Here is an 11,851-nt window from a genome sequence, read left to right on the forward strand (position 1 = left end):
GCTCATTTGTCAGGTCGGTGCTTTTATCCTGGGACAGAAAAAAACACTTATCAGCACAGACTGTACAGAATCATTTGAGGAAAAGCTACCATATGCATTTCTATTGCACATTTTAATTTCATGCACTTGCTCATATGAGCTCCTGTCCAGCAGTGCATTCATGCGGTGCTGTATGCTCATTTTGTAGCCATCATATGCACCCCGCAGTGCATAATGCTGAGTAGTGTTGTACCAGCAGGGGGCCAAGCCTGATGGGAGTTTTGGCAAAGCTTTTAGCTGCGCTGGCAGCCACGGTGTATGACCAGCAGATGTCGACATGGTCACAGTCATCCAGTCGGTTGCTGTAACGTCTATGCATTATGTTAGCGCTTATTATGAATATTTCTTTAAGGAAAAGAAAACTGGGTTAACTGGTTCACTTTTCCAATCTTAAACTGATCCTTGGCTAAAGTGCACCTGCAGACTGCGTTTAGTGTTTGTTCGTGTTTGTAATACAGAATAATTGAGGTTTGCTGCAGTGGAAAATTCCATGTCCAATTTCCTGTCAGGTAGACCGCCAATCACATTACCTGAATTAACCTCCCAGCCATGGTTGTCCTCATTTGTGTTCACCATTGCTCTCTTTTCATCCTGTATAAGAATCTATATGTATCCCTGAGGAAGGAAAGGATTTATCCCAGGCCTGGTTGTTCATCTAAAACTGCTAAAGTTAAAGAAACATGAGCATTCAGACATATTCAAAAATATTTTTGGTATTTAAAGTGTGGTCAGACATTAACAGATCTAAACACTATTCAGAAAATATGGTAGATTCTTGCTCTTTCTACCCCAATTGTTACAAGGCAGAACGAAAGAAAATGAACACAATTCTTGATCAGTGACATTTAGATTAATCTCACCTCTCTTTAAAACTTCCCATTAAAAGTCTTAAAAAAAAACAACCCAAAACTTAACTTCATTGTCAGCAATAAAAGAGCTATATCTCTGAGCAAAATTGATCAATCTTGCTCTTATGGAAGTTTAAAGCACCCATGAAGCAGCTGACCAGTCCATAAGCTCTACTAGGAGTTAAAGACCTCAGGTTTAATCCAAAATGTGCCCTCTGGTCCCAAGCCAAAAGCATCCATGCAGCAGACCAAGAAAATTAAAATGCTCCATCAATATTCAAATTTGCTTGTTCTTCAGCAACAAATCACAGTAATATTGACCCAAAATGTATCGCGTACCAACTTTCGTGGCAATCCAACTAAATGTTGGAGATATAATGATAAAACAATGTCAAATTTGTTGAGGTCGTACACGAAAAGTGGGTGTATCACTAAAAGATCATAAGGATTATCCCCCAGATAGTGATGGATTAAAACACCAGTCTTCATCACTTAAACTAGAGAACCTTTATTAAATAATTCATGGTCAATTTCCATGAGGTCTCAGTTTAATATTTCTCATCTCAAAAAAAGAACTAGTAGACCATTCCTCTGGCTTAGTGTGCATATCAAGGCTGACCTGCATGGCAGGACAGGGGGAGTTATCCATCTTCCCCTAAACAGAATTTCTGAGTGGCAGGACCAGTGTCAGTCCACTTTTAATTCAATCATTTCAAAATCTAAGCAAGCACGACTTCCAAATAATTTATTTTCATCTTTCAAATTCATAGGTTCGGTTTGCTTCATCTCTTGTTTTTCATGCTACTTTCCCCATGATGGGGAAAATATTTCTGAATAAACTGAATTAAAAGTAAAGTGGACCCAGCCCTGGATTTAAGAGTGCTGAAACTACAAACAACAAATAAAAACCCAAACTGCTGATTCTCTGCTCAAACTGCTCATTCTGCAACTCGTATTTGAACTGACAACCATGAAATATCCATTTTAGGTAAACAGCAGTTTAGAAAAAACAAAACAAAACAAAACAAGATTGAAAAAGCATAACTGTGTTTAATAATATTGCCTTTATAAGGGGTCGGAAGATTTTATCTTCCATCCCCAGCGCTTCTTCCTTGAGGCAAATGAATTCACTCTTACTGAAGACCGCCTTCACAGAAAAAATGACAGGTTTTGATGAAAAAGTGCTTTTTGTTCTGTTCACTCAGTAATTCAAAACCTAGAGCAGTATATTCACTACACGGGATAGATTATTAATGTAAAGCTAAACCATGTGAAACAAAAAAGATGGGTAAACACACTGCATGTTGCAGAATCATTTGTACAGTGAGAGGGCTTTACATGCCGGCAGTTTTGTTTTCTGGTTGTAGCCGACATGAGACAGTAGCAACTTTGGTAGTCTGTGCCCTACTAAGATTTTTTTTTAAAAAAAGAAAAAAAAGGCTACAATGTCATGTGCAAAAAGTACAAATGCACTTAGAGATAGACCTGTCTGAACTTTCAAATGAGGACTAGGCAGGAACGGGCAACTACAATTAGGAGTTGTTAACTAAGAGCATTCAAACCTATGAATATGTTGTGACTATGTATCAAAACTTCGATATACAGTGAGTAAATAGCTGACACTGTGGAAGCTTAGTTGCAAAATGTCTCTATCTGGCACTTTCAGTCAAAAATATGAGGGTATACATTGGTTGTGAATGACAAAAATGGCAAACAAATTTCTATCACATTAAATGTAACCAATGGCTCTGCAACTGCAACTTTTTTCTTTTTTTTTCCCTCTTCAAATAACTGATACATACACACAACATACAGATTTCACTGTCCACCAGTGAGAGTCTGAGTCGGTAAGCGTAGTAATCCCAAAAGAAGAGCTTCACACCGTGTCAACTGTTTCAGTGTCTCGGTTATAAGCAACAGAGTTGAAACGTCTCCTTTGAAGCACTCCTCCTCCTCCTCCCTGGCCTCCCATCATAGTCCGCCAAGTCTGGCGCTTCTGGAAGGAGGCCAAAACTAAATGAAAACCCCTTTTCCCAGAGTCTCCCAAAGTCTCAACAACAATTCTGTAATTTCCTTCTGCCTTCAAAAACAAAAAAAAAAGAAAAAAGTTTTCTGGTCCATCACCACTCAAGGTGTAGTGTAGCTGCTTGTATCCTTTCCAAAATTGTAATACTCCTCCATGTCCTCCATGTTTGCTGTAGTGAGTTTAGTGAGGTTTTGGGAGCCACCATTGTCCATACTGTCCGGTGCTGTAAAGGTGAAGTTCTGTCCTTCATATTCCCCCTGGCTTTCCATTTCTGGAAGAACTTCTGGAAAATACAAAAAGGCATTGACTGACATTGGCCTGGCAACATAAGGAAAGATCATTAAGTACATGGCATGACGTTCATCCAGCCAACTCCCATCTATTAGAAAAGTTTTTAGCACTTCTGAGCTAATCCTGGACAGTGTAATGATTTCAACCTTGCAAACGTATTGCATCAGTGAATTAATCTTATGTCTTAGACTCAAAACAAGTAGAAACAAGCAGAAATGAGTCAAATAATACATGTCTACAGCAAAAGGAAGAAAAACAAAATGGGCATAGTGTGAGTTTGAGCACTGGATTGGTATGGTGACACCAGTAATGCAGGAATTGTACCCGACTGTTATGGTGAACAGAGAGTTGGGCCAAAAGTTAACTGTTTAGGCTGAACCGATCGGTCCATGTTCTAACCCTCTCCTATGGTCATGATCTGGCTGATGACCAAATAAAGTTGCAAATACATGCGGCTAAAACGAGCTTCCCTAACCTTAGAGACAGACTGTGGAGGAAGTATTAAATAAGCCACTGGAGGTTGCTTGGTCTCACCCAACTGGGAAGAGATCCCAGGGTAGACCCAGAACTCAGTGGAGAAATTATATACCTCATTTGGCTTGGGAATGATTCAGGACCCGCCAAGAGGAACTGGAAAGTGTTGCTAGGGAGGACATTTAAAATGCCTGCTTAACCTGCTGCCACCATGAGCTGACTTTGTATAAATGGAAGATTAATAGGTGGTTGAACAGATGGATAGAATGCATAAAGCTCACTTTCAGCTCCATATTTCTACTTCTTCTTTGCATTCATAGTTTAAAATAATCCTCATTTATCTTATACTGGGCTTTGGTGTCCCCGCATTTGAAACAAGCTGTTTCAGATCTTCTTGCTTTTAGGCAACTTTCCTCTGACTTGTGGCCCGATGCAAACAGAAGGTCTGAACAGGAGGTGTGTGGGACTTAAGTGCTCACAGCCACAGCTGTGTGCCTGAGATGATCATTTTAGGGATATCTGCTCTCACTGACACAGATTCAAGAGTAGGAAAAAGACTGTTTGGAACAGCACTGGGAGCTGTGTGAAGCCTGAGCTTTGACTCATATGGGATTACTTGTACATGCACTGATGTCATCAACTGAACCTTCTGCAAACATCCACTTTTGAAACAGTATAAAACACCTGGCTAATGTGCTTATCTGTAAATTATTATCCAATATTAGCTGCAAAAATAACTGTAAAAAAGGTGCCACATTTTTGTTGTTCTATGACATATGAAAGTTTGGCCATTTTTAACATAAGGATCCATCCCTTTCACAGTAAATGCATATGACAGAAAGTAAGGTTGATATTAATGTTAAAAAAAAAAGTGAGCCTAACCTTGTCCTTCTGGTGAGACATCCATGCCGTGTTTGACCTTCATGTGCCTGCTGAGGTTTCCTTTCAGGTTGAACTTACTGGTGCAGTAAGGACACTTGAAGGGCTTACTGCCAGCATGGAGATGCATGTGACCCAGAAGGTTATACATTCGGTTGAAAGACTTGCCACAAACCTGGAAAAAAAAGTATACAAAAAAAATAATTTAGGTGCACCGATATAAACAGAGAAAAAACATATACCAGATGTGATAAAAGCATCCTGCCTGGCGATAGTGGCCTCTCGTGTCTGGGATTTTCTTCTCATTTAATTTTAGAAAACGTACTGATATCAGGTTATAAGACGCTTATGAGATGCTTTCTAGGAGCACTTTCTTCTCCCCCATAATCCTATTACGTTAAATTAAATCGATAGAAACTAAAAATGCATCATCACAACTAATTTCACGCCAGTTAATTAAACAGCCCTGCACACTCTGCTATCAGTCTGGAGTTAAAATACGCACCTTGCATTTGAATGGCTTCACAGGCAGGTGGACGATCATGTGGGTCTTGAGGGTCTGTTTCTGGATGAAGCTCTTGAAGCAAACGTGACACTGGAAGGGCCTGACGCTGTTGTGGATGAGCATATGCCTCTTCAGGTTGGCAGACAGGGTGAACTCTCGGGAACACACGTCACACTTGTGGCCTTTCATCCCCTGCAGAGTGCAAAGAGAAGACAAACGTCCATCAGTCAAATACAGCAATAGCTGTTCTGTTTGCTTCCAAGAGTGTGAGACGTTGGCAGATATACTGATTAATTTGAACGTGTGGGGTCTAAAAGCGCACTGCTTTTCCAAGTCATAACACACCCAAACCTGAGCACGCAGACACATATTTTTAGATTCAGTGTGAGTTTAACATTCCATCTTTAAATCTGCATTGTGACTAAATTTCCTTACATTTTTTACCAAAGGAAAGAAAAATTACTGCGCAGTCAGCATATTTTTTTTAACACTTTTAATATCAGCTAAAGAAAAAAAAAAGGTTAATGTGGCTGAGAGAGAACATGCTATTCCAGCGTAATAATGTTATTCTTGGACTATAATAAAATAGCTTTGTATGTGTCGCAATACAAAACTATTTAAATTTATCTCACGCTGGACTTCGGTGCTGATAGCCAGCGTCTGAAACAAGCCGCTTCTTCCGATTTGCTGGCCGTTGTAAACAGAAGGGTCACAGAGCAGGTGGGCGGGGCTTTGGTGCTCACAGACAGAGCTGTGTGCTTAAGATGACCTAACTAAAGATATCAGCTCTCACTGATACAGATCCAAGAGTATCTGTCTGAAACAACATTTAGCCTGAGTTTTGGCTCACAAGGATTACCTGTGCATACGCTGACCTCATGCAAACATCCACTAATGTAAAAATATATAAAAGAGCTGGATTAATATGCTCTACTGTAACTAAATTATACAACTTTACCTACAAGAACAACAGCAAGAGTATAGCATTCATGTAAAACGGGGTGGCCAAAGAGTCATCATCCTGCATACAATGTCAGGGCAATATTTTAATCCCGCCTGCAAGTTATTGCTCATTCCTCCAACCATATCAAAATCTATGGCAGCCATTTTAGGTGTACCAAAGGAGATCACTAGAATACAGGAAAAAGGCCCTTTGTATCATCTTTATTCAGCTGCTGTAACGTTCTCAAACACATGCAGTGGGTCACAGGAGCAGACAACTGTCATCTAAGGCCTTGAGGCCTGTCTCAATGAATGCGCTGCTGCCTCCTGCACTCCACTCTGCAGTCAGTGTCAGTAGACAAAAACCTGCGACTGAATGAGTGGATTCAAGGCTATTGCGAGGAACAAATATGTATTACGGGACACTAGTGGGTCGAGAGACAGTGTCTGTATAAGCAGACAAATCTGGCAGACTGTCCGTCCGCCCACTGTCTGCACGGCAAATGGGTTGAGCTGCAGTTATCCACCAGGGGGAGCAGTGAACAGGCAACCAGCTCAACACAAGCCACAAAAGAGAATATTCTCTCTCCACTGAGAACATTCACTGCTCTCATCACTTTCAGTTTGATGATGAGCGTGGCTTTGGATTTTTGTTCCCCCAGTAGAAAGCACATTTGAGCCCGTCCCTAGCAACACAGCATTTTCATTTGTCACCGTGTGGGATTTCTATCTGTCAGCTATCTTCTATTCCTTCACCCACTAGGCATGACTAAAAGTTGGGGCGGGAAAAAAAAGTCTCATTCAAAAGGAACTGATTTTAGAATAACCAAGAATGATCACAAATACAGGCAAAAGGTAATCTGATGCACCCTCATCTCTCTCTTCCCCACTTGTGTGAAAGTGTGGAAAACAGCAAGGGTTGAAAAGCGTGACAAGGAGATTGAAGGTCTTTCCAAAAATGCAACATTTGCCAGATAATTCTACTATGCTTCTAATTTCCTTTGATTTTTCACCATTTTGATTAAGTACTGTGTTTCTAACTGCTGATGAAGCCTTTGCTAAGATTTGCACAGGGAAAATGGCATCAACAAAAACATATTTTACATGAGAATTGATACTATTTGTTTAACAACTCAGACTTGGTTTTGTTGCCATTAAAAATATATTCAAGGCTAGAAACTCAATTTTCTTCTTGTTTCTATGACCCACCTGGAGTTTATTCTATTCACTGGGCAATTACCACTTAAAGTGACTCAATATAAAAAAAAATACATTTCCTCTTCGTGACTTGTTGGCACTACATTATTAAAAAATTCAAATGAATGAAAAAAAAAAAAACACACAGAAAAGTCTGACATTACCATGTTGATGGAATAGTTTCTTTTTTCCCATCCATCCATCTTTTTTCTTGCACTTATCCAATTCATGGTTGCAGGTGGGGGCTCGAGCCTCTACCAGCTGCTATTTTTTATAAGCATACTAAATCCAGGTGCTAAATTCCTTATATTAGACTGATACGTTGATTCTATTTTGACCTTAAAAATCATACATTTTTGTAACAAGATGAATCTGACAAAGACAACAAAGGATGCCAGATAGGTGGATGCTCGTATCTGTTAACTACACCCAAGGCTTAAGGTGAATTATATATGAACTGCAGATGCAAATTATCTTTTTTTTGTTCCTTTCTTTTGACTCTCTATTAAAAAAAGAGAACCAAAGCATTCAATATTTTTGTACAAGCCAAAAGAAGAAAAACCTCTCTGCTGAATACTGATCTACAGGTAACATTTACAGCATGTGTGCAACTTGAGCAGTCAGATACCTTATGGGTGAGCGAGTGCTGACGTAGGTGGTGGAGTTGCACAAACTCCAGGCCACACTGGGAGCAGGTGTAAGGCCTCGGGCTCTGGTGCTTCAGGAGGTGGTTCTGGAGCTGGCTACGGTAGGCGAAAGACTTATTACACTCGGTGCACTGGAAGGTGTGGGGGCCCTGGTGGCTGGTCTGGTGGCGTTTGAGGTGAGCATAGGTGGGGAACTCCATGCCACACTGCGAGCACACATGGCAGCGGCCTCGTTCGTGCTTCACCTCGTGCGCTCGCAGTTCGCTGGGATAGGCGAAGCCACGGCGGCAGAAGCGGCAGCTGTAGGGCTTTACATCGGTGTGTTGCAGCATGTGTCGCTTCAGGTGACTGGTCTGGGTGAAGCCCTTCTTACAGACTGTGCACTTGTGAGGCCGCGTACCTTGGTGGGTTAGCAGATGGGTTTGGAGGTGACTGGGCTGCTTGAAAAGCTTTCCGCAATGTGGACAGGCATGCGGTTTGATGCCGTTGTGGCCCAGGATGTGTGTGACCAGGTTATACTTAGAGGTGTAGGATTTATCACACATGCGACACTTCCAGCGTTTCAAACCGTCTCCCACGTCTACGCAGTAAGATTCATCAATCTGGATGTTGATATCTAGCCGGTCTACTCTACGGCCACCGTGTCTACGTGGAGGCTGGGGGTGTGGAGGCTGGGGATGCTGCCCTGCCGCACTCCCGTCTGTCCACATCATACTCTGGCTGCCGTCTTCATACTCGCCCCCCATTCCCATCTCTGTAGAATCGTAGCTTCCCACTTCACTGGTCTGGAAGTAGCTGCTGATAGCTTCCTCCTGCTGTGTGGGTTTCATCATTGTGTTCCCCTGGTGTTCTACCTCTTCTTCATCCTCTCTACCACCTCGACCGTGGCCCCCCATCGGGCGCTGGCCCTGCAGTCCTCTGTGGCCCTGCTCCGGTCCCCTGTGGGCCACCTGGGGGGGAGGAGGGTGGACATGTGTGTTTGCTTGCTGCTGGTTTGTAGCTTCCCGCTCACATTCTGCACAGTTCTTGTTGGTGCCTCTCAGGGTGGCCGGATCTACTTGAACTAGACCACCTCTGGGAGCCATATTGTTCAGCATGTGGACACAGGAGGACATTCCAGAGTTCATCCCTTCCCCTTTCACGTGGGAAGAGGACATGTCACCTGCTTGAAGGCCATGACGATCGGGGACCACCATTTTCCCATCCGGATGTTGAGGCGGCCCCTGCTGCCACCTCCGCTGGCTGCAGCTTGGTTGCATCTGACCGTCTTCTCCCAAGTTTTCTCCAAGATAATCTCCGTTGGCGCCGATAAGTTGGTCTGCGTACTCGTAGTCAACTCCGTCTACTGGGGGTGCAGGGGACTCTTTTGGTTCACCAGTGTAGAAGCCGTTTGGTGCAATGGTAGCTCCGAACACTTCATTCTGGGAGATGAGACCTAGCACGGCGGCCTGGGCCAAGGACAGCACAACTACTGGATCTGTCTGTGTGCCTATGTCCACCAGCCTGGCCATTACCTTGGGCTCACATCTACCCAGGCGCCGGCTCGCCTCCTCCTGGAACAGGAAAGAGACAAACCGTTTGTAAAGAGATCAGCATTTTAATGTTTTTTATTGCCAAGTGTTATAGAGGGGAACAAAAATCAAGCTCAGTGTAAATATTTATAAAGGCAGGAAGTTATGTTTTCAATGTGAACTACTGTGAACTATCCTCCACTCCATTAAAAATGAGCTACTGAAGAAAAAAAGGTGGTGAGACTCATCTGATCAGATTCTTTGAGCTAGTTGCTGACAGAGACGGGAAAAAAGTAAGAGAACAATTTTGATTTTCAGGAGCTGTTTATTACATCACTAGAAAGGATGCGCAAAAGCAGACAACATTTCCTCCCACTGAGACAAATCTATCCCCAAATCACTCTTCCTAGTACAAGTAGTCAACCTGAATGAACAGTGTCCAAAAACAAACCTTCAGATCTGGAGAGACAGGAACTATGAAAGACAGCATCCTAATCCAACGTGCTAACCATGCATGATGTGTGTGTGCGTGTGTGTGTTTGTGTGTGTGGTGGGGGATTAGATAGCCTACTGATCTCCACACAAACACACATTCAAGTGTAAGAAAAAAAGAAAAAAAAAAGAATGAAAACTGAGCAAGATTAAGAAATGAAAAAAGAATGGAAAAGCACGAGATAAGACAAAAACACTGGAGAGCAGAGTGAGAACAGAAGCAGAGACAGAGATGGAGGGAGGGAGGGAGAGAAGCAGGAAAAAGAGTGAGCGAGTGAGAGCTTAGAGCATGCAAGAGTCTAGTGAAAGGGAGGAGGGAGAGAAAAAAAAGAAAAAAGGAGAAAATGTAAGGTAAAGGGAGAGTGAAGGAGAGATAAGGAGAAGGGGGGGTGGGCAGGAGGGAAGGAGGAAGGCTGAGAGAGAGACACACACATAAGAGAGGGAGGGGGAGGAGGAGAGGGCTGAGTGAAAGAGTGAGAGGGTGAGTGTGAGGCAGCAGGCAAAAGAGAGCAAGAGGAAGAAAGAAAAAGAAAGACATGTAGAGACAGAGGGAAAGGGAGGGAGGGAGAGGCAGTGAGCAACCAGGAGACAGAAGGAGAAAGGAAAATGCCAAAATGAAAGCCAGACACTCAATGAAAGATAAAAACAAAAAGTGAAGAAGACAAAAAGATGACACCGAAGAAGAGTTTGGGAAAAAGATTTTTTTTAAAAAAAGCTCAAACAGAGATTGCGATAAGTTAATGCAAGTGGCAGCTCTTCATTTAGAATAAAAAAAGACTCCACAGAAAGGAACTTTACAAACAAAAGAAAACCAGATACAATCAAAGCATCTCTGAAGGCAGTTTTCTATCTGTATTATTTCAGCTTTGCTGGGATCAAACCCACGTTGCCCACCACCTCAGCAAACTACCACTTAACATGCTACGAGCGAGAGCCAGTGAACTCACCACGCTCCTCCTGCTGTGAGGTTTCAGGTGCTTCAAGGATCTCATTCTTCAGTGCGAGTGTTGAGTGAGAATAGGCTATGTTTGCCTCCTATTTATACGTGAGGGATGTGAGGAGGCGGGGCTAACGCTACCCTCCGCCTCCTTCTCTTTCGTCTTCAGCACAGTTTCGGTAGCGAGTCTGGTCGCACCAGCGCAAACACAGAGCAGACACTAAACAAACCAAATATTCTTGCAGCCAAATGAGCACGTGTGGCCAGTAGGTATAAAAACACACGCATACACAGGCGCAGCACTGATGCACAAGGTTCCTTGACAGTCCAGTAATCAATAGGTTAAGTCACCTCAAAGTCACAAGACGCACACACCAACAACAAAAACAAAATCAGCATCATATCCGTCTGAAATTATGGCTCCGCCAAAGCAACTCGCCCTCCTTTCTTCTTTCTGTGTGTGTCATTCTTCATCTTTGTTTCTGCACATCCCTGTCTGTCTCTCTTCCTGTATCTGCTGCTGAGTTCTTCTCTGTGTTTCATCCATGCATCCCTGCGTCTTCCCCTCTGTATCTTTTCACTCTCTCATTGATCAAGTGAGGTTTACGAGTACGGGAAAGTGTTGGAAGATTGTTTCGTGCACAGTCTCGGATGCGAGCGTGTTACATGAGAGAGGAGAAAGAAGAGAGACGGTGAGAGAAAGAAAGAGATGGAAGGTGACTGACAAGGAGATGAGCAAATGGATGGGGGGGGGGGGCAGGAGGAGAGACTGAAAGGAAAGAATACTCAAGGAAAAGAGAGGGGAGGGGGGAGATAGAAAGAGAGAGAGAAAAAGAAAAGAGACGGGGGGATGGGAGCAGAATGCGGTAAAAGAAAAAGAAGCAATGAACGAAGGAGGGAAAGAAAAAGATAAATTGCAAGTAAAAGAATAGCACGGAGATATTATTCTGCTTGAAATGATGCATCAAACAGTCCCATGGATCACATGCACACACACACACACACACACACACACACACACACACACACACACACACACAAAATGAGCTGCTGATTGATGCCT

The 11,851-nt window shown here is 42.9% G+C and overlaps 1 protein-coding gene across 1 annotated transcript; it reads right to left on the reverse strand.

The window, feature by feature from the left end:
• Window positions 1-1,375: 1,375 nt before the first annotated feature.
• znf710b (zinc finger protein 710b) lies at window positions 1,376-10,867 on the reverse strand. Its single transcript, XM_063478135.1, has 5 exons — window positions 10,799-10,867; window positions 7,830-9,401; window positions 5,063-5,254; window positions 4,561-4,732; window positions 1,376-3,196 (listed from the first exon to the last, which is right to left on the reverse strand). The coding sequence occupies exons 1-5, from the start codon at window positions 10,841-10,843 to the stop codon at window positions 3,015-3,017; spliced, it is 2,163 nt and encodes a 720-aa protein (XP_063334205.1). The 5' UTR covers window positions 10,844-10,867; the 3' UTR covers window positions 1,376-3,014.
• Between the last annotated feature and the right edge of the window lie 984 nt (window positions 10,868-11,851).

Source organism: Pelmatolapia mariae, linkage group LG1 (assembly GCF_036321145.2).
Source record: "Pelmatolapia mariae isolate MD_Pm_ZW linkage group LG1, Pm_UMD_F_2, whole genome shotgun sequence".
NCBI lineage: Eukaryota > Metazoa > Chordata > Actinopteri > Cichliformes > Cichlidae > Pelmatolapia > Pelmatolapia mariae.

What these genes read in the sequence shown, in the direction of transcription:
- znf710b (XM_063478135.1), bottom strand. Translation starts at nt 10,843, where the DNA reads ATGAGATCCTTGAAGCACCTGAAACCTCACAGCAGGAGGAGCGTG. An exon ending in CTCACAGCAGGAGGAGCGTG is followed by an intron (nt 9,402 to 10,798) that starts GTGAGTTCACTG and finishes TTCCTGTTCCAG; the next exon opens with GAGGAGGCGAGCCGGCGCCT. An exon ending in TGAAGCCATTCAAATGCAAG is followed by an intron (nt 4,733 to 5,062) that starts GTGCGTATTTTA and finishes TTTTTTTTCCAG; the next exon opens with GTTTGTGGCAAGTCTTTCAA.